The sequence below is a fragment of the Seriola lalandi genome, unplaced genomic scaffold (genome assembly GCF_002814215.2).
Source record: "Seriola lalandi dorsalis isolate HSWRI2012SDOR001 ecotype SW California unplaced genomic scaffold, Sedor1 jcf7180002054926, whole genome shotgun sequence".
NCBI lineage: Eukaryota > Metazoa > Chordata > Actinopteri > Carangiformes > Carangidae > Seriola > Seriola lalandi.
Window position 1 is genome coordinate 724,093 of NW_019525478.1, and position 21,597 is coordinate 745,689.

Consider the following 21,597-nt stretch of genomic DNA (forward strand, 5'->3'; position numbering starts at 1 on the left):
ATTTTCACCGCTTTCATGCTTATAAAAAGTATATTTAAAAGTTATCAAGTCTCTTATGTGAACATGGCATAGTAACAACATGCACCATAAAAAGTCATGTTTTTAATAAAGTAAATACTGTGAATATATACATACTTTTTTTTTCTTTTAAATAAATACAGATAGAAATAAAAGAAATGTAAATACAGTTGAATTATTAATGTGTACAGTGTACTTAATCCAGTTATCAGATCTGCAATATATTGGATTTAAAAGTCTGACAAACTACATTAAAGCCAAAACACCTAAATGTACAAAAGCTATGATTAGACAGTTGAGGCAGTTGGTGCACTGAAAGAAAGAAGAACAACAACAACACAGGACAAGAAAGGAGGTCAAAATGCTCAGTCATGGAAGAATACTGTCTTTATTGTTCATTTCACTGCAACAAAAGTGAACACACTAGTGAAATACATTTGAAACCTGTTGATCAAACAGTGTTAATACATAAATGCAAAACTCTTCTGGTTTACATATTACAAGATGTGAAACATTGCAATAAAGCAATCCGCTGTCACCCTTAAGGATTTAAAATACTTTTTACCTCTTCAGTCCTTTTGTTCATTTTCAACACCCATTACTGTTTAAAGTAAGATGAATTACATTCATACATTAATCTCACCCTACAAACACTGTAATAAAGTGCTTTATAGAGTTTCTTATTTTGTCTCTTTTCTTTTCTTTATCTTATAAAACTGTGTTTGGAGATTTTAGGTCTAGTTCAAAACCAACCAGCTGGAAGATGAGTCACAACCGTTTTATCGATTTAGATACAAATGTGCTTGGAAAAAAGAAATAAAGCAAAGGTATCACAAGACTGTGTACCTTATATCCTTTATTAGTCATCCCACGCAGCACCGCAAATGTCACTGAACTCAGTCACCAGCCTCCAACAGCGCAAGAAGAATTTCTGCTTTCTTTTATCTATAAGAATGTGTGATTTCTTGATCCTATATTTCATATTATTTTATATTACATTGCTCCAGCTACTGTTTCTTCCCGTTTGAAGTGGTTTACATTCACATGGTAATAGCAATATCTCTCACTGAGGGAAGCTACTGTGGAGTGAAGGATTTCATCAGGGAGGCAGGAGAAGGTGTGAATATGATCTCATTCACTGGATTACAACTCCCTTCCCAGCCTGTGTTCATTTGTTCCAGTAGATCTCATAAGACTTCTTCTCTGAGTAACTTGTTTCTGTTGTTGCTGTGCCACATCTGACTTTTTCCTTTACCACCTTCACTACCAGACCACCAGCCAGGGCAATGCCCGCGGCCGCCTTTCCTATCTCAGCCACTGCGGACAGAATGCGCGTTGTTGCCGCCACAGTGCCCCAAGGATCTGACACCACCCTGCTGGTCACTGCTGCCACGCTCGGCCCTGTCAGCCCACATACGGCACCAGCAGACCCAGCTGCCACTGGCACATTTGCAGCCACCTCCTGAGCTAAGGCTGCCCCTGCTGCAGCACACTGAGGGATCCCACTACTTGCAGCGACAGTGGCCACCGTATGCTGCCCTGCTGCTGAAGCTAAACCACCTTGAGCGACAGAAACATTGGCTACACCTGCTGCTGCTGCTGTTTCAGCTCCACTGAGGGCTGCTGTGCTGAAAGCTGCTCCCTCCAGAGCTGCGCCCAAAGCAGCACCAGCTCCCAAGGCCCCCCCCACTCCTGTTGCCAACCCAACAGCAGACGCCCCTATGACGCTAACCTGCCCAAGGGCATCCAGAGCACCCTCCCTGGGAGTGGCGCTCCCAGCTCCAACAATGGCTCCCACAGAACCACCCATAACACCACCCGTCGCTGCTCCCAGGGCCACTGCAGTTTTCCCTGAAGCTGCTGCCACTATGGCCCCCACGGCTTTCCCAACGCCTGTTCCTCCCGCTACAGACATCCCAGCTAGATGACCTGCAGCAAAACCAACTGAGTTTCCCATAAGAGAAGCCCCAGCTGCAGCTGCGAAAGGGGCAGCCGCCCCGAACACTGCCCCGACCGCCATGCCTGTGGTTCCAGCGGCTACCAAGATCTTAATTCTCTCCAGCACCTTAGCAGAGAGTGCAGCCTCCTTTCTCATGCGAATCAGGGACGAACGGAGAGACTGCCGCCTGCTGACGGCCCTGCTGCTGCCCTTATGCCTGCCTTGTTCAGCTCTGTTCCTAAGGAAGCTGAAAGCATTGGCTCTGCTCTCCTCTGTCCATCTCTCCACCCTAAAATCCTCTTCATTTCCTCTCTCCAGCTCCCTCCTGCCGAGCCCCTCTGATCCTCTATCGCTGCTTCCTTGTCCGTCTGACTCTAGGTCACACTTTCTTCGTTTTGCGAGTATAACCTGTTCCTCCGTGTTGCCATTATTTCCCCCTTGTTCTTCCCCCTCTGCCTCCCCTCGCTCCTTCAACATCCTTTTCTGCTCCTCCCTGATAGCAGCCTCGGCCTCTAAAAACATGGTACTAGTATAAAACCCCCTGTTAGCCTGCTTCACCATCTTGTCCACCTTAATCAAGAGTTCTTCAACTTGAGCTGAGTTGCTGGGGTCTCTGTTGTTGAGAACATGGTACCTGCCCCCACACCTGTCAATCAGAGCCTTAAGCCCAGCAGGTGCAGTCTTCCTCAGGTACTCTTCAATCCCTACACCCTCCAGGTCATCACCTCTGGTAAAAAGAACCAATGTGTGGTGACAGACTGCATCCTCCCCAAATATCTTTGCCATCTCACACACAGCCTGGTTCTCATTGTCTGTATATCGTCCTATTGGCACCACCAGGAGGAAAGCATGCGGGCCAGGGGCAGAGAGAGACACACACTTGGCTATCTCTGCATGAATCTGCTCCACACTGAGGTGAGTGTCCCCAAAACCTGGCATGTCAACCACCGTGACTCTCTTCATCCTCCTCTGTGCGACAGCCTGGCCATCCTCCCCGGCAACGTCTTCCTCAGCGAGCACGCTGCTCCCGAGTTCACAAATCTGCGTGACGGAGCTCGCGCTGATCTGTGACAGGAACTGCCTCCGGCCCAAGATGGTGTTTCCAGATGCACTCTTGCCACTTCCGGTCTTTCCGACGAGGACCAGCCTGACTTCCTCGCTCCATCTGGTTTCAGGGTCATCACCTTCCTTCTCACCCTCGATATCAACCGGATCCTTCTTCTCTGCTTCATCCCCTGATGGAAAAACTGCACAACAGAAACTCTCTGTAACTTCTTGAGACTTTAGAGATTAGATTGTCATAGGTTAGCTGCGATTACATACATGTAAACCATGGACTTCATTATTTAAAGACAGCAACTGAGCCTTTTATTGTCTTCATTGCACTCTGGCACTTTCTTCCACAGGACATCCGTGATATTAATTCTCTTCCTGTTTTAAAATCCCACCTCTTCAAACATACCTACTCTCATTTATTTTTATGCAGTTACACTTATTCCAATTTATTTTGTATTTTTTGTCTTGTATTTGATTATTTTGTATTTTATGCCTTAAACTAGCTTTATATCTTTTACTGTGCGGTGTATAGGTGCCTTGAAAGGCGCCTATAGATAAAACGTATTATTATTTATTGTTATTATTCATTGCTAATGAAGACAATAAACGTTTTGTGTCATATTCAACAAGCCTAGTCAAGTCAGTGTTTGTCAGGAAGCTTCTGCACAGAGACAAAACATCACAGCTGAATAGCTGGTTAGCTACAGGCAAGTGAAAAGAAGAAATAGCTAGCGTTGCGCACTGAGTGTTTAGATGCTATTTATACCTCAAGTACGACCCAATGATAATCAACCGTGAAAGATCCCTGGAGATCAAACATCAAATACAGAGATCAAGTTTTAATCCTCAATATAACCCTTCCATTTATTAGCTACAGTTAGCATAACAGTTTATATTATATAGACTCTCGACAGCTGATTTCCTATTAGCAAGCTAGCTTTAGCTAGTTGCTAACTTAAGACGAAAACAGTTAACTGTCAAGACGTGAAGACTTTATCTTACCGGAATCCATGTTGCCAGACGTGTTCTTATAGTTTTTACTGAAGTGTGTCGTCTCTTCTCTGCGTTCAAACTTCCGGTATCATCTTGTGAATGTAGCTGCAGCTACATGTTCATTTCAGCTCAGAGTCTGTTCACACAAAACAAAACATTGGACTTTAGGTACAAAGTGTGTTTTGGTGGCGGCCTGCCCTCTGTCGGCTGCTCTGACTGACTGACTGACACACACACACACACACACACAGACACACAGACACACACACACACACACACACACACACACACACACAGAAAGAGACACGGGTATTGTACATATCAGAGTAACTTTTTATTTCATTAAATCTGATAACAAAATGGCTTGTTCATTCTGCAGCAATGATATTATTTCTCTGAATATACATATAGTTTTATAACAGTCGTAATACTATTTTAAAATTACATCGATTTCAATTCAATTTCAATTTCCAATAAGGATTAAAAGAAAATGACAAAAAAAAAATAAGCAAAATGTTTAATAAAGAAACAGGTGCGGGGCTGCAAGATGAGGAGTCACATACTGCACTGTCTGGTTTACAGATCTTTTCAAAAGGACTTAATAATTCTTATTAACTAGGGATCATTAAAGTGAAACTACTACAGAGACGGGTCTAAAGAGAATGACTAATGGAACCAAAAATAGGTGCCAAATATGTAAAACAAACAAAAAAGAAAATACACTTCCCTCATCAGAGGGCGGTAAAATAAGTGGTAATGTACTAACAAAATATAAGAAGTTTCCTTACAACTTGGAGGAGCAACAAGAACATAAATCTGCCTATTCACGAACATCTCTCTAACAAATCTCAGTTCAAGGAAAAAAAACTTAAGAAATAAAAAATAAAGAGAATGAAATAAAACTCTACTACTCTAAATCAAGCTTAACCTAACCAGAAACAGGCCGGATTTTAATGAGGTGAGGTCAAACTTATATTTGGCAACCACACGTATTTGAAGCATTTGGGCTTTAGACACATTAAATCTAGACCAGACACGATACAGGAGGGTTTTGCAAAGTTCTGAAGCAAATTTATTGAAATTACTTATATTCCAAAGTACAATTATGTAATCCTCAAGTTATCAAAAGTGAGTTTCCCTTATCAACTCCTATTCCAGAGACATATTTAACCTCTTATACAACAACAGATTTTCCAACTGTAATCACTGTAACTGAGCTCAGTGATTCAGGCTCTTGTCAGCTAACCTCCACTTCCTTTTCACTTTGTTGTATCACATTGAGGGTTCCTCTCTTCTTTTCAACAGAGCACCTGGCTTTCGTACAACTGATGGCAGCTTTTGATTTCCTTCGCTGTCATCTGAGTCTACAAGTCAAGCCGCCCCTTGTGGACCGTGCGTACGCTCCTTCCTCTTCCTCCTCTGCTCTGCACAAAGCGCTGAGGGTGCGGCGCTATAGCTCGGTGCGAGAGCGGGAGATGCGGGGGCCTTTCCGGATTTCTTTCCTCTTCTCCTCCTTCCTCCTCCTCTTCTCCTCCTCCCTCAGGATCTTTTGGAAAGCCTCTGCAGTGTGAAGGACCTACAAAAAGGCAGAGAGGTACAGATGTTCTATTAAAGCGATGTGAGTGATAATGTTTTCTTAAATAAGGGATTGTTTCTGAAGAGAGCGCTAAGTTTTAGTTACAGAGACTCAGTGAGACTTAATAGCAGCAGTTAATGGCTGATGGGGGAGTCGTTAAGAGTGGTCACTACTGTTACTGCACGTGTGTGATGATAATACAGAACAAGGCAGAGTGGGCAACAACAACAACAACAACAACAACAACAACAAGCATCTTACTCACATCATCCCTCTCGGTGCGGTACGGGTTCATGAAGTCTGGGGATTTCTCTGTTATTCCCAGCTCCTGTGACATCTGAGGGAGGAGTGGTACAGACGGGTAACAGAGGAAAAGAAGAAGAGATAAGGAATAAAAATGAGACATCGTTTCGTCACTTATTCTGCAGCTAAAAAGCAATACGCTGCAATTTGGCCAAAAAAAACAAAACAATTCTCCATTCTGCGCAATGTGAAATGGAGAGGGGAGGAACAGAAGGTAAGAGTGGGGCTACTGACGCTAAAGTGAGCGCTGGGTGAACACTTTGAGGGTGCTTCGGGTCTCAGAATTAATCCACTGTATAATCCTCTTGGCGCATTGCTAAGGTCACAGATTAATCCTGCAAGAGTTTAGTTCATTAACCTGCACATTAAACAGGGAGCACTGTTTTATCTGCTTTGCTCTTTTAAGGTTCTAAGGTGACAAAACATCTCACATGCATCCGATGTCAAATGACACGTTCCGCAGCGATGAAAGAGAAGTTATCTGCTGCCACTGAGGACGGTGACAGAAGATCAAGCATCTCCTCTAAAACCTGAACTATGTTTGTTCTTTCATTTCCATGCACCTGTCACATTCACCTGTCACATTTACCTCACCCTGTGCTATGCATGTGTATTACACTGCATTGTTTTACTGCAGTGTTTTCCACACTCAGTGCCCCCCCCCCCCCCCGCAGAGAAAAGTATTCATTTGCACTTATATTGAATTCCGCACTTTTGAATTCTAGTCCTCACAACGGAGCTGGAACTATTTAATCCAGCAATGTTTCGGTTCGACTCATTTCCCTCAGCAAAGATCTGATGCATCATCATGTCCAACATTTCGCTCCAGTTTCAAATTTACGGAAAATTGCAAAAAGAAACTAAAGTGAATCAGTCATTAATATTAAAAAAAAAAAAACCCAAGCAAATCTCACATACAGTCACAAGTTGAAAGGATTACTCATTTATTTTCATACTTTCAAGGCCTTTGCTTTTAGTCTGAAACCGCAACAGCTCTTTAATGTGGTCTGAGTCTGTGTTTTCTGCAGCTTTATCTTGGCAAAAAAAAACAAAAAACCCTTGTTCTGTCTGTTCAGCTCTGCAGAGTTGGAGATCTCACAAAATATTTTTGTGAATTCAGAATCCAGTCAGAAGCATGAGCTTTTACAGTCGGCATCTTTTTTAAAAAGCTTATACTGCAGAGAGAAGGCGTGAGTGGACTGTGACAACGCTGTTGACGAAAAGGTGGCGTTTTGTTACGGTTAGGACGGGTGTGGGTCAGTGTCTGGTCTTACAAGTGTGAGGACATGTTGGTGGGCTCCTCCGGTAAAAACCCCCGTCAGGTTACAGAAGTTCAGCCCCCAGCGCAGCAGACCGCCCCAGTCGGCGTTCCGGTCGTAGTAGTGGTGGACAATGCGGGGGAATCGCAACGCCACGTCGCCGAAAAACGCCGTATTCTCCACCACGTGGGAATAAGCTGCAGAGGTTTATAAAGAGAAGGTTCATTAGAAGAGATGAGACAGAGGAGGACAATATTTATTACGAGTGCAGCTCAAGCGGTGGTTGATTTTGCTCGGGAGGTGGAGGCTGGTGTCGTAGTGTTGCTGAATAAGCCTTAAAAAGGAAGGGAAGCTAATGTGCACGACATTCAGACAGATGTTGAGAGAGAGAGAGAGAGAGAGAGAGAGAGAGAGAGAGAGAGAGAGAGAGAGAGCGTTGATATTATTGGCAGCCGATGGCGTCAAAAAGGAGGAAGAGAGAGACTGACAGAGGTGGTGCAGCTTTTAGAGGCAAGACACAAGACAAAGCAGTCAGAGGTGGAGGAGAGAGAGCCGGAGTGTGAGAGACGCTGCTAAATAAAGTGACTTATATAAAGTAGAGCAGGAGCCAGAGACACACAGAGAGAGAGAGAGAGAGACACTGAAATAAAATGAAATGATGAAACAGCTGAGAATGAATCAGACCTTCTTTGATCTTATCGTCCATGGGGAAGGGGTCGTCAGGCTGCATGTTGGCAGCAACCAGGATTTGTCTGGAGTCCTCCAACACCTTAAGAATGAGAGAGAGAGAGAGAGAGAGAGAGAGAGAGAGAGGTTTCTTTACAATATGCGCTGTGAATTAAAGTTGCAGTGGTGATGAAGGTGAAGAAGAAGAAGAGTGTACAGCCCCGCCGGCGGCTCTGTGAGGCTGTACACGCCTTCCATCAGGGCGAGCAACAGGAGCGGCCTGGGCCGTCAGTGGGTCGTTAGGAGTTCTTACATCACAACATTAAACCTGTCTTGACTGTAAATTGTGTCAAAAACAGAATCACTGCGTCCACGGACACAAAATGCGTCTTCTGAGAGGAGAAGTGTTAATGCAATTTATCTCACAATTCCGCGAAAATTACAGGCAATCTTCGCAAACACGGACGTGGACTGAGATCAGAGTCGGTGTCTGTGACGGCGGTGGAAAAGGGAAGGAGATGTGAGCAGGAGCCCCTCGCAAACACACAAATAAGAGTGGCGGAGAAATGCCGACCATGCTTTTTCAGCCACTGAAGGTTGACTAAAAGCTGGTCGTCCTTGAGAGGCGCGCGGATGCATAGATAACTGTCCTCTGGGAAACGCAGGCGCAACGTAAAGCAGAGCCCAACCCCACCTCCCCCTTCCTCCCCCCCCGGGGGCCTCGCGCAGAGTGAATGGCGCTGTGAGCGGCTGAGTCTGATTTAACATTCAAATGAATGCGAGGAAACATGCTGATGAATGTAATCATTGGATTTGAAGCCTTTGATTCTGTGTTGAGCCGGGAACCTTCTTATCCCTCGATCTGCTGAGAGCACGAGACGGTTGCGCTCTTAGAAATAACTTTTTTATTTTATTTATTTATTTATTTTTTAATACTTGTGCTTGATTTTGCTGCTGCCCACGGACTCTGCGAGGATATAATGTCAGAAAGCACACACACACACACACACACAAACACACACACACACACACACACACCTTACCTTGAAGAGTCCTTTGAGCATGATGTCTATGATCTTGTACTGCTGGTTGATGTCGTTCAGCTCCACCAGGTTCTTGAGCGCGTTCAGCTGATCTTTCCTCTTGGTCTCAAACAGCCGCTTGTCTGACAAGAGGAGGTCAGGAGGAAACACACACTCTCTCTCTCTCTCTCTCTCTCTCTGCACAGGGGCATAAGTCACATTAATGCTCACTCCATCACCCATCTGTCACACTGAGATGCACAGAAATGTATTCACGAGCATGCATTAGTTTCACATTCAGTGACTTGCACGCATGCACGCACGCACGCACACACGCACACACGTTTGGCAGCAGCACAGAAGGATACAGATCTCCAGGTTGGAGTCATGCCTCGGTCTGTGCGCGTCGGGGTCCGCCGAGCTGAGGGCGGCAGCGGCGAGTGCCACGACCACGGCGCACACGCTCTGCAGCATGGTCAGCAGGGGGCGGCAGAGAGGCGCTGGTCTGAACATGAAGAGACATGAAGAGACATGAAGAGACATGACAAGCCGTGAGATGCACATCACATTGTGAAAAACGTCAAAAATATTGGCAGAGTTGTGTGATCTCAAATCATCGCACGCTACAGGCGAGGGACCGCTGAACACCTTTTTTTTTCTTTTGATACAGATTTCATTTTCATCTGAAAAACTAGGCTCTCAATGAAATAGTTTTCTTTATTTTTTTTATTCATGAGGCCATTTTTCTTCCCCTCTCTCTCTCTCTCTTGTGATACTTGTGGAACATGTGAAATAAGGGATTTGCTTCTGTTCCTTTTAAAAAAATAAAAGGATGTCATCTGATGTCTGCCACTTGCAAACTCCCCAGAGGAACATTTACAATCCCTGCACCAGAGTCGCTCTTTGCTCTCTCTCCTCCTCTCCTCTGCCCCCCCCCCCCGTCTCTCCATCCAAAAAGGAGTGGCCTTCATTCGCTTGCTACTTCCTTCTCCTCCCGAGGGCTTTTTTCTTCTTCTTACTACATATGAAAAGGGAGGGGATGAAAGTGAGAGGATATATACAACAACTAAAAATAGATCCTCATCAAATGAAAATTTGATGAAAGCCAATTTTTTTTAAAGAAAACATTAGCAGAAAAACAGAAGTAACTCCAGGGAGGCACGAGACAATGTTGATGAAAAGCTACAAGACATAATTCATGCATAATTTAGCAAGGGCTCCATCAATGATATAATCAGAGGGATGCAGAGGGGTGAGGGGCTTCAATGGGGGTGGGGGGGGTGAGAAGTTGGAAGGCGAGACCCTGCAGGAAACAACAGCTTTCCTGGTGAATATTTTATCTACCTTTGCTGAGACGCGGCGATAAAACAGACAGGAGCGCGAGGAGCAGCGCGAGGAGCAGCGCGAGGGGATAATGAGCACCGGGGACCGACAGAATTAATCTTTACAAGTGTGTCTGCCGATTCCTGAAACCGAGGGACTAGGAAAGCAGAGCAAACGTCTCGGGGGTGTGAATGTTAATTTGCCCCCTTAAGGATCTCACTCAAATCAGGGGGGGGGGGGGGGGGGGGGCAGACGCTCCTAAACACGCACTGTGATAACAGGGACACCGACCTGCCTCCACTTCCCACTGAGGCAGCTCATCCTGGTGGAAGCATGACAACTGTCCACCGGCTCTAATCTCACAGCAGATCTCCAGTCATTACTCTCAACCCACCCAAAGTTCCTACAGAGAAAATGAGATTTTACTCCCTCTCTGTTGGAGCTGCTTTGAGCTTCAGTTTGAAGTCTCAGTGGTCATTGAAGTCTCTTATTCAAAGATAAAACTGTGAGACTGTAACTTTTTTTCTTCCTTCTTTGAACAGTCAGCAGAAACAAGTGTTCCTGTAGACAGCTGAGTGAAGACAATGTTCGATTAAGGCCAATTTGTGCGTTCTGGGAACATCTTTTGGGAAGCTTCCCAGCTTTCTGAGAAACGCTGCACTAAATATCCTTAAGTGCTGGTCGAAAGCCTCAGTATTTCTTGATAACAGCCAAAAGGAAAAAAAAGGGAGGTGGTGGTTGGGGGGGGGCTGGTCTCTCCCTTGGCGGCTGCTCATCGGGTTATTTGATGCTCCTGTGCGCCTCTGAGCAGGCGGCCATGCAGCTCTGACAGATATTTATGAGCAGAAAGGTTATCGCCTCCGGCACAATTTAATGCAGTCAACACATATATCCAAGCAGTGGATAACGGTTCTGTGCAGAAGGACAAAGTGCTGAGAGTTTAAGAAGTAGCGTAAGAAGGACATTAAAGGAAGAGGAGGGGGGGTGGTTAATCAATCATCTCTAATGTGGCATGAGCAGCAGAGAAATGGGAGTCTAAATGCATCCATTAACTGAAAGCAGGCAACACTAATGAAAGAAAAGTCAAAGTCGTGGGAAAGATTACACGTGGCTAAACACTGTCCACACCAGGAACATGATTCATCTCAAGTGCCGCTTGAACCCCCGAAGCTGCTGCCGCTCAGGAAGTAATAAGATCCATGAGCAGGAAAAACCCACGGACATGACGTCTGTCTGAGAGGATTTGTGCCTGTGGTCAGGACAGCAGCGAGGAGATATCCGGGGTGGGGGCGCACAAGTTTGGCGAGGGGTGTTCGGGGGTCTGAAGCCAGAGTGGTTCTTGCTGTAGTCGTGTAAACCCACATAAATCTCTTGGCTGGAAGGAGATTTTCCTCTCAGCCAACAACAATCTCCTGTGGCAGCGAGGCTGAAGTTTGATTTCCTGTGTTGGGAGATCCAGGTCCCAGCTTTTGTCAGATAAGCTTGTCCCCCCCCCACCCCACCCCACATCTAATCACACTGCGGACCTGTGAAGATAACTCCACTGTGCGCGGTGTGAAAACACGCAGCCCGTTGACTCCACGGTGCAGTGCGATGCAAAAAAAAACGGAATATTTCTCTGTGTACAGGCAACACGATAAAAGACATACACAAACGCAAACGATAATCTGAATAAATCAAGAGTAGGAAACAGTCCAAACTGCCAAGCAAACCAACTCTGTGACATTAACGTCACGGAGAAGAAGAAACTGACCCTCGTGGTGAAAGCAACTCCAGAGAGGATGGAAGAAGAAGAAGAAAGATGCCCGTCAGACGGCTGGATGTGCAGCAGAGGAGGATCCAGATCCCCCTCAGGCTGCCTGCCTGCTGTGGGAGGTTTGAGGTTCAAGGACTGACACATCATCTCCCCCCCCCCCCCCCCCCCGCTCACATCTGCGAGGCTCTCCCTCTATCATCATTCATGCAGAGGCAGAGCCGCGGACATGCGTAATGGTGATGATGATGATGATGGCTGAGTCTGGGTAAAGACTGTCATGTGAACCATCAATTACTGTTTGCTTAATTGAGTACGTGTCCCCTACCTGACCCGCGCGACTGTGTCTGCGGGCAACCAGGAGTTAATTTTTCCTCAATTTTTTAAGCCCGTAATTCTGCGTTTATCCTTAAACTGTGGTGCGAGATCACATCAACTCCGCAGTATATCACAATGATTAATGTAAGGGTTTCTTCGCGGGGGGAGCGCTTTTCGGGGGGTGGGGGAATTAAAGCAAGTATTAGAAGTCACTCCCCAACAAACAGATCCCCGCCTGTCACCGCAGCTGTAAGCCCCCCCCCACCCCCCAGCCGGATCCCTCATCCAGCGGCCAAGCACAGCACATCCGACCGACAGAGCGCCGGACATCACAGCCACAAAACTCCCGGATCACTCACCGTGTTTCTGTGGCGAGAAAACGGCGGCGATTAGCGGTCAGCGTCTGCTCCAAAGTAGTGCAGTTTAATCTTTCTTTCTTTCTTTCTTTCTTTCTTAATCTCCACGGTAAACGTTACAGGTCGGCTCGCCGATGAGGGGGGGGGGGTGACGGGACGGGACGAGTCGATGTGCCCCTCTGGATCCTCAGGTGACAACAACACGGAGGTGGAGGTGTTCATTTACATGCGGCTCTCGCTGCTCCACTCCGCCAGCGCCACGATCGCACCGCCCGGCTCGCCTTGGACGAATGACAGCGAGCGGGCGCTAAACACGGAGGAGGATGTGGTTTCCGCACGGACGGTTTAGAGAGAGACACCGCCAGGGCACGGGGCAGGCCGCGTTTCGTTTCTCTCTCCGTGCTTCCTCTGACATGATGACGCCTACTTCTTTCCTGCCACAATTTTCGAACGAAAAATATTTTCACTAAAACAGTCAGAATGGAAACACGCTCACGCGAGGAGTTATTTATAGATCATTATATTTATAGATTTATAATTAAAGTTCAATTAGGATTTGTTTTACTGTGTCTGCAACAGACCCAAAGGAAAAGAAAAAAAAGCCAAAGGAAAGTGGCTCATGAACTGGATTAATTATTTTATATATATATATATACACACACACACACACACACACACACACACGCGCGCACACCATTATTAATTATTATTAAGTATTATTATTTATTTATTTTTGAATTTCACCCGTGATAAATAAAGTATATATCTGTCTGTCTATCTATCTAAAGAGGGAGCAACTACTTCGTATTCAGTGAACATGAGAAGTCCACCTGACCTCAGACATAAATACTTTACTTCAGTGGAAAGTTAATCATGCCATTCTGCAGACTTTTGCAAAGCACATCAGAAACAGCAGCAAGGCCACCTCCACATCGCAGTCAGTCAAACACACTAAGGGCCTGTGAGGATCCACTCTCACATGAAACTTAGCAGAGCCATAACGTTGTGAAGCCTTCCCTGGTTTTTCTACAAGCACAAGCTTCACTGTGACAGAACGTCCTCCCCGGGCTACGGAGAGGAGAGCTGGGGGTCGGGGTGTGGGCTGGAGATAACCAGTGCAATGACCAAGTCCATTATTTCTCTTTCTTCATTTTCATGAGTGTCATGAAGAGTGTTTTGTGCCACTATAAAGTCGAATGTGTCTCTTTCATTTTTGTTTCGCAACTCCAAGGACCCACGGGGGTTCACAGAAAAACAAGCAGCACAGGCAGTATTTTAATTTTACAGTGGGTTTTTAATCTGATAGAAAAAGCCACTTAACAGAATCCACGAAAATGACTTGGCTGTCCCAATAATAAATGACTACGCTAAGGTTTCACCTTGACCCCGCAAAGCTGTAAAATTCAAAAAGAAGTCAAATTTTTATGAGCACAAAAATCTCCAAATGAGGACGTATGAGTCCGTTAGGTGCTCCAGGAAACAGCAGAGACACCCAGTGTACGTAACGGTATCATATCATGAGCAATTAAGTTGTCCTGTATCAAAGGCACAAATGTTATTAATTAAGCTTAACTCTCAAAGAACAAGTACAAGCTGTAAACTCTTTCACTGTGACACTACAATCTGACAATCAATCATGTGGTGCTTTACGAGAAGAGCAATTACAAATTAACAATTAATGAACAATGAAAAGAACCGTGGAACTAACAGAGTAATAATTTCTAAACCGCATGAATCAGTTAACGGGGAGACATCAGCCGGCTCTCAGCGTAAAGTCGGACAGACAGATGGACACGTCTCCAACGTGCCTGCAGACAAGAGTTAAGGAGCAAGACAGCAAGGTGAGAGAGTAAGGTGTGTGTGTGTGTGTGTGTGTGTGTGTGTGTGTGTGTGTGTGTGCGAACAATCTTAGCAGTTTCACTTGAGTGTACAGTTTACATAGTGTTAATGAACCTAAGTGTGTGTATGTTTTGTACTTCACCGGTTCAGTTGCAGTCGGTACGTGCTTCACTTTGTTCCCGGTGTTTCTGTCAGCGATCAACGTGATGTGACAATATTGTTTTCATATAATAGCAGGCAACAGAGCTAATATCAGACTGAGCCGACATACACAGAGTATACGAGCACGTGTGGGTGGATGAAAGGAAGAATGTTTGTGTGAAAGAGAGAGAGAGTCTATCAGCGTGACAGATGTAGAGAGCCTTTAAGTACTGACTGACTGAAATACAGTAATGACTCTGTTGTACGACACCCTTTAAAGAGATTAACTGAACAGCACAACACAGACATTCAATAAATTGCCAGAGAAAAATCAATAAAGATGCTGACACTGAGGTACAGTATGGTTATCGTTCACGGTGTGCTCAAAGTGTGTGTGAGTGTGTGTGTGTGTGTACGTGTAGGTGTAGGTGTAGGTGTTGCTGCTTTTACGACGCTCCTCAGACTCGCATGTTTGAGGTTTTTGCAGGGTGCGAGCTGCAGTTTTGTATATAGGCGAGAGTGCATGTGCCTGCACATTAAATGCAGTGTGTCAGCGTGTGTTTTACATAGTTCAGGGGTGTTTATGAGTGTGTTTCACTTTCGTGTGAGGGATACAGGATGTTGCTGGGCAGACTGGGGCTGCAGCTCACGGCTGGTGTCTGTGGGCCGAGGGCCTCCATCATATCCCTCACTCTCTGCTCGCGCTGCTCTGTGGGCGGCGGCTGCAGGACGCTGCTCTGGATCTGCACGAACAGAACAAGAGAGAGACTTTTATTTTGTTGAGTAGAAAAAAGAGAGGGGGAGACAGGGCAGGAGAGAGGAGGATGAAAGAAGGAGGAGAAAGAGAGGACAAAACTAAGAATTAGAAAAATAAAAACAAAAGTAAAATGTCTGAAGAGAGAAAAGATGCTTAAGGCCTTTTTTTTTTCTCGAAATCTGAAAACTATAGAAAATACATTTTTTATCTTAAGAGTCACTTAAAAAAACAACATGTGTAGGTGAGCTGAGAAAGTAAATCTTTGTTTGTGGTTACAGCATACAGGAGGGAGCAGAGGGAGACTCACACACACACACCTGAGATTTGCAGAGTGCTAAATAAGTAAGCAAGACAGGAACCTCTTCTACCGCAGAAATGAAAACTATTTATTTCAGCTGTCAGCGGCGTACAGCAGGTGAAATGTGTACGAAGGCTGTGGAGCAGCAAATGGAGCTGTGCTGTAGATGTGACTGTGTACTTTAGGTAATGAGGATCAGTGAGCGTAAGCAGCATAAAGAAAATCTTGTAGAGAATATTCACAATCAAGAGAAAAGTTTACGAAAGGTAAAAGGTCGCAGAGCGTCTCCGGCGGCGACGAGCAGCCTCAGGCTCTGAAAACACGGATCCCTGTTCACGCTCGTTCACGTAGAGTCGCCAAGTGCCGGCACTGAGCTGCCGCCGAGCTGTTCGGCTGCACGAGCCAGAGGTTCAAAGACTCACTAAAGGTTTGATCTTCACATCCATCCCGAAGATCTGAGCTGTGAGTGACGGCCACATGTTCCAGACGGCGTCGAACACAGAACTCAATCTGCTCGACACAAAAATAGCACAAATTAATAATTAAAAAAACATGAAGGCCACGAGCATCTGCCAAGAATCTTTTTGCACCACTTCAAAAACAATAATGTTGTGAGCCGCACCAGCACAATTATCGTTTCAGTACTGTCACCGGTTCATCATTATTTTCCTTTTTGTTTTCAATGGCAGAGCGAGCGACTCAGCTGCGGGGGTGAGAGACTCTTTGGGTCTGGACTGGTGTGGGGGTTTTTAAGTTCGAGTGCACAGGTAGGGATTAAAATTGATGGCGTTACAGTGGTTTCAAACAGAATGTTTAATGTCTACATCTATACTTCAGGGTTGTGAAAATCACTCAGCTGGATTCTCAGGGTGTGTGTGTGTGTGTGTGTGTGTGTGTGTGTGTGCTCACTCACACTTCCCTGATAAGAGCCGTTTTTGATTTGACACCAACATGGCTGCATCGAACCGATAAGATAAAAACCGATTGCAGCTACTGACTGTATGTGGTTGGTAGAAACAGAAAAATTCATCCTCTTACACAACAAGTGAGTGTTGCACTCAAAGTTATAGCTGTTTTTATTTGGCAACAGTTCCCATCCAGTGACTCTCGAGGATGGTATTTTGAGGAACAGCCAGGTGAAGGAAAGGGCAGAATAAAGAAATGGTTCCAACACTGTAATTGAAAAGTGCAAAAGGGGGAAACAGAGGGGAATGAAGTGGAGTTGTTGGGGTGAGAGCTGTTTGGAGAGCAAAAGAAAGAGAGGAGAGAGAGGAAGCAAAGGAACAGGGGGAGAAACAGAAAAAGGCAAGCAAGTGAAAGGTCGGGCTTTATAAACAAGACTGAAAGAGACAGAGAGTGAAGAGTGACAGATTCCCACCAGATTGGGGGGGGGAGTTATTAGAAATCTGCAAGCTTTAGAAATTATGAAAAGAGCCTCTCCCCTAAGACCAGCTCAGATCTGGGAAGCTAACTAATTACGCAGTGCAAGCTGCAGCAGCTTCGCTTACACTTAACACTGGCCACAGGATCACACAGTCAGAGGCAGGAAGACGAGCACACGCTAATGTGTAAAGAGGAGGAAATAGCCATGGGCTCAAGCTGCAAGAGCAAATGATGCATGTGTGCGCACAGCATGTGTGTACGCGCACATACACACTCAGCTGACGGATAAGTCAGGACACGTGGGCAGGAAGCAAGATACGATATGATATCAGATCAACTACTCATGAGCTGATATTTCACTTAAGTCCAAAGTGAGATCAACAAAACGTATGAAAATTGTGAAGTTTAATGTGTTGAGTGAGTGTGTGTGTGTGTGTGTGTGTGTGTGTGTGTGACAGATTGGAGCAGAAGAGATGACAGGGGAGAAAAATCTTACTGTCTTGAGACTGTTAAGAGAAATGTGTCTGTCACATTGAACCCTGCCTCCTCTAAACCGCCTCAGTGTCTCCACAAACACACAATACACATACAATACACACACACACACACACACACCTACACAAGAAAACAGACACATGCGTGCACATTCACACGGTTCATGATTCCCTGGCGCACACTGCACTGGGAGCTGCAGCCATCATTCTGTCACTCCTCTGGTTCTGAGCTACTCTCAGAATACTAAATGCGTCTCTGGTCGTGAACATGATGCCAGATTTGAGCTGAGCAATCTGATGCGGCTGCTATTCCCTCTGTGCTTTATAAAGCCTTTTAGCAAACCCAAACAGGCTTGGTGCATTTGCTGCGAAGTTAACTAGGGTAACAGCAAGGACACACACTCGGCACGCACTTTATTAGGAACACCTGCACACCTGCTTATTCATGCGGCTCAGTGCACTTCGGGGGCCTCCAGGCTCCAGATGTGAATCCAGTAGAAACACCTCTGGGATGAGGTATAGAACGGGAGACTGGCGGTGCGAACGTGCAGCGTGACAAATCTGTGCAGGAACGACGTGATGCAGTCGTGTCGACGTGGAGCACACGGAGTCTCGGAGGGAAAAGTTTCCGACAGCTCGTGGAACCAACGCCAAGATGAACTGACTCCGTTTTCAGAGCAGAGGGAGGAAGTACCCAGTGTCAGCGCGGTGTCCCTGATAAAGCGCCCGGTGAGTGAGTGTCGTTCATCGTCCTCAACTCACATTGAAACTCATTTTTCACAGAGCTTTTTAAGCCGGGGGGGATAATCTCTGTGATTTGGTGAATGATTCTGGCCGTAAGAGGCTTGTGCCATCTAAGTGCTGCGATCACAACTGAGCAGAAATCACAGTTAAGCCCAACCGTTGTGTCACAGTTATTCTTTTCACGTCACCTTTATGGTTTGTACAACAAAACTATTCATTTGCATTTTCTCTAAATCTCGTTTGCACTTTTGCTGAAGGGGGGGTTGTACATTTCTAAATTCAATGATCCTATATTAACAGAGTGACAATATTCCAGTGTTCTGGGTGGTGGTGGTGGTGGGGACATTATTAGATGCTTGTGAAGCTCCACAATAAACCGCACTGCCTCGGGTATCTTTTTTTTGCCATATTATTTTTGTGCTACTCAAATGAACTTAACTGCAGAATACTGGTTTCTGAACACACCACCGAGGAAGAGCAAACCTCCGGGGGCTCTGTGCTCTCTGCAGTGGAAGCAGCAGCTCCAAGTGTCACGACCACATGTTGGTATTCTGCTGATCTCAGGATGTAAATTGGCTGGCCCTGTGCTACGCTTGTGCCCAGCGCAGCAGAGGAATTTCAGTCTTATTTATGATAATAATAATATATATAATAATAATATATGGTCATTTGTTGTTGCCTTCTTCAGTGGATATGTACAGCAAATAATAAGTCATCTTCCAAGCAGGAGAGGCCTTCAGACCAACAACCGTTTAACATCTACGACTGGTGCGGTTCACATCCAACATCAGTGGTGAAAGGCCGAAGAGAGAACAGAGACTTCATTTGTATTTGCAGGAAAAGACTGTGTAGTCGTAGTCATCTAAAAACAAACAGCCAGCGGACAAAAAAAAAAAAAAAAAAAAAGTTTACTGAGAGCTGAGCAGATATCGTTCTGACTTAAAGCCGTACAGTCATCACAATCAATACTTGGAGACACAGAGGTCGGGACTTTATTCTCATAGAATTGGACGGACCTCCAGAATTAACACAGTAAGTTCAAATAGTATTCTGACTTGGCAGCTGTGTCTGCGCTTATGTATTCATTCTTTGAATGCCTCAATGAAAACCAGTCCGCCGGGTCCCTTGTGTGACTTGATCGTTACTCGAGGGCTCAGTCTATTTTTTATCCCGATTATTTCTAAAGGTTCACGCTTGTGTAAAGAGTGGACATGATACATGCGCTGAGGTCACGGCAACATAAAAAAATATCTTAATCTTGGGATCATGGAGGATAAAAATCTTTTCTTAGCTACTTGTATTTTCTAAATCATAACGTTGGTAAATAATCACAGATTCCAGAGTTGAATACACCAGACGCTGCTCTGCCTCACACGTAACTGAGAGACACAAAACAGTCTGCACTGATTGGTCCAGACACAATTACACAGCTTGCCTGTTTCAATAGAGGTGTTATCGAGCTTTTTAAAAGGCAGCAGCGTCTAGTTTCTCCGACCAACACAGATGAAGACTCATTAGAGCCGACATGATCAACGATTGTGGACACCAGCGACTAACAGCCCAGGTAAATGAATTGATGCCAGTAACGAGTGCTAATAGACGGCAGTGAGTCTTTCCTTTAGTAGATTCAGGTGCCTGAGTGGAATCGGGGAGCAGAGTGAGGGAAGCACAAGGCAGCGAGTAAGTGTTTACACAGTCGTTGGCTTCTGACAACAGACCACAAGTAGAAAACAGAAAACACTGTGACCTTTGACCTCACACTTCGTGTTGGTCTTGCATCACTTCAAGGTTAAACCAAAGCTCTCAATCAGCCTTTTACCGGGCGCCACTGTGTGAAGCGAGACGAAGTCCCACACTGAGGCTACTGTTGTAAATTGGCATTTTGCTGCTGCAGTGCAAAATGCTGGTATTTTATTTGCATAAACAAACCTGCTCTTTCCCATTAACATTTCCCCTGCTGTCTCTGTGTTCTGCTGCCTGTGCTGTTTTCTGCAGCAAGTGAATAAAAATTTGGAAGTAATACAGCGGCAAGAAGAAGTACGTGAGGCCTTTGCAATTATCTTCATTTATGTATAAATTTGTCTGATGCACAAACACAATCTATTTTAGCTAAAACTATTTTGTTCTTCTCCACACCGAAAACATTTACAGTTTAGGTTGGAAAAAAAGTATGTGAACTCCTCGGTTAGTGGCATCAACAAAAGCTAACTGGAGTCAGGAGTTAGTGCTTTTTTATAATTAAAATAACCATTTCACTGACTGGCCTCCAGGTTTACTGTTTGCTGTTCACAAGAAACATCTGCTGATGTGAAACAGAGATCTCAGAAGACTGAAGATCAAGACTTGTTGATTTGCATTAAGCTGGAGAGGGTCACAGAGTCGTCTCACAGAGTTTAGTTATTCATCAATGCACAGTCAGATAAACTGTCTGTGAATGGAGATGAGGCCTGTGGCTGCTCCTCCTAGAAGAGGGCGTCCGGCTAAGATGAGTCCAAAAGCTTGTAACGTAACAAAGACAGATAACGGCTTAAAGGAATCATAGGAGCTGGTTCATGTCTCTGTTCATACACACATTATGACAGCAGCTTGACTCTCCACAACACTACTGGATCAATGTTTTGTGGACTGATGAAACCAAGGTTGAATTGTTTGGGGAAGAACATGCAGCTGTATGTTTAGGGTGTAAGAGGGAACTGCACACCAATATGAAAACATCATCCCCAAGGTGAAGCAGGACGGAGAGAGCATCATGATCTGGGGCTGATTTTCTGCCTCTGGGCCTGGACAGCTTCACACCGTCGAGGGGGAAATGAATTCCCAGGTTTATCAGGGTCTCTTACAGGATGATGTGAGGGAGACTGTCCACCTGCTGAAGCTCAGGAGAAGCTGCTGATGCAGCAGGATAATGACCCTGAACATCAAAGTTAAATGACTTCAAAGAAAATCCACCTGTTGGAGCGACAGTCGGTCCAGACCTTAATCCAGCAGAGATGCTGTGGAATGACCTGAAGAGTCGCTCTCACCGGACATGAGAATACGAAAGGTCCAAACTTCCTCCTGAACATTGAGCAGCTCTGATCAGCAGCTACTGATGAGCTGGTTTCAGGTTATTGCTGCCAGAGGAGGTTCGATCGGTTATTAAACCCGAGGGTTCACTTTCTTTTTCCACCAGCACCGTGAGCGTTTAATGTCTGTTCAATAAAGACACGAAAGATTGTCAAAATCTTTGTGATATTAGCTGAAGCACATTGTGTTTGTCTCATATTCTAAAACCAAATGATGCTGAAAACCAGGTCACTCCGAACAGTTCACTCACTTTTCCTTCACTGCATCATCTCTGTGTGAGACTGTGAGAACGA

The 21,597-nt window shown here is 45.3% G+C and overlaps 3 protein-coding genes across 5 annotated transcripts in view; all 3 read right to left on the reverse strand.

Annotated features, from left to right (window-relative positions):
• Nucleotides 1-387: 387 nt before the first annotated feature.
• Nucleotides 388-4,238, reverse strand: LOC111673802 (uncharacterized). The gene is made up of 2 exons (XM_023431670.2): nucleotides 4,016-4,238; nucleotides 388-3,204 (listed from the first exon to the last, which is right to left on the reverse strand). The coding sequence occupies exons 1-2, from the start codon at nucleotides 4,023-4,025 to the stop codon at nucleotides 1,187-1,189; spliced, it is 2,028 nt and encodes a 675-aa protein (XP_023287438.1). The 5' UTR covers nucleotides 4,026-4,238; the 3' UTR covers nucleotides 388-1,186.
• Nucleotides 4,239-4,318: 80 nt separating this feature from the next.
• ccdc134 (coiled-coil domain containing 134) lies at nucleotides 4,319-12,897 on the reverse strand. Of its 2 annotated transcripts, none has more exons than XM_023431595.2 (7): nucleotides 12,586-12,897; nucleotides 9,201-9,337; nucleotides 8,854-8,975; nucleotides 7,829-7,913; nucleotides 7,160-7,341; nucleotides 5,848-5,919; nucleotides 4,319-5,582 (listed from the first exon to the last, which is right to left on the reverse strand). In XM_023431595.2, the coding sequence occupies exons 2-7, from the start codon at nucleotides 9,304-9,306 to the stop codon at nucleotides 5,457-5,459; spliced, it is 693 nt and encodes a 230-aa protein (XP_023287363.1). In that variant the 5' UTR covers nucleotides 9,307-9,337; nucleotides 12,586-12,897; the 3' UTR covers nucleotides 4,319-5,456. The 2 variants fall into 2 exon arrangements, with proteins under 2 accessions (XP_023287363.1, XP_023287364.1); XM_023431596.2 differs by lacking the exon at nucleotides 12,586-12,897 and adding an exon at nucleotides 11,909-12,013.
• Nucleotides 12,898-13,855: 958 nt separating this feature from the next.
• mei1 (meiotic double-stranded break formation protein 1) overlaps nucleotides 13,856-21,597 on the reverse strand; it is a 56,172-nt gene continuing 48,430 nt past the window's right edge. For both annotated transcript variants that reach the window (XM_087170048.1, XM_087170049.1), the window contains 2 exons: nucleotides 15,178-15,305; nucleotides 13,856-14,390 (listed from right to left, as the gene is read on the reverse strand). In XM_087170048.1, the coding sequence (XP_087026174.1) occupies nucleotides 14,336-14,390; nucleotides 15,178-15,305 (183 nt within the window). In that variant the 3' untranslated portion in view covers nucleotides 13,856-14,335. The remainder of the gene's footprint in view (nucleotides 14,391-15,177; nucleotides 15,306-21,597) is intronic.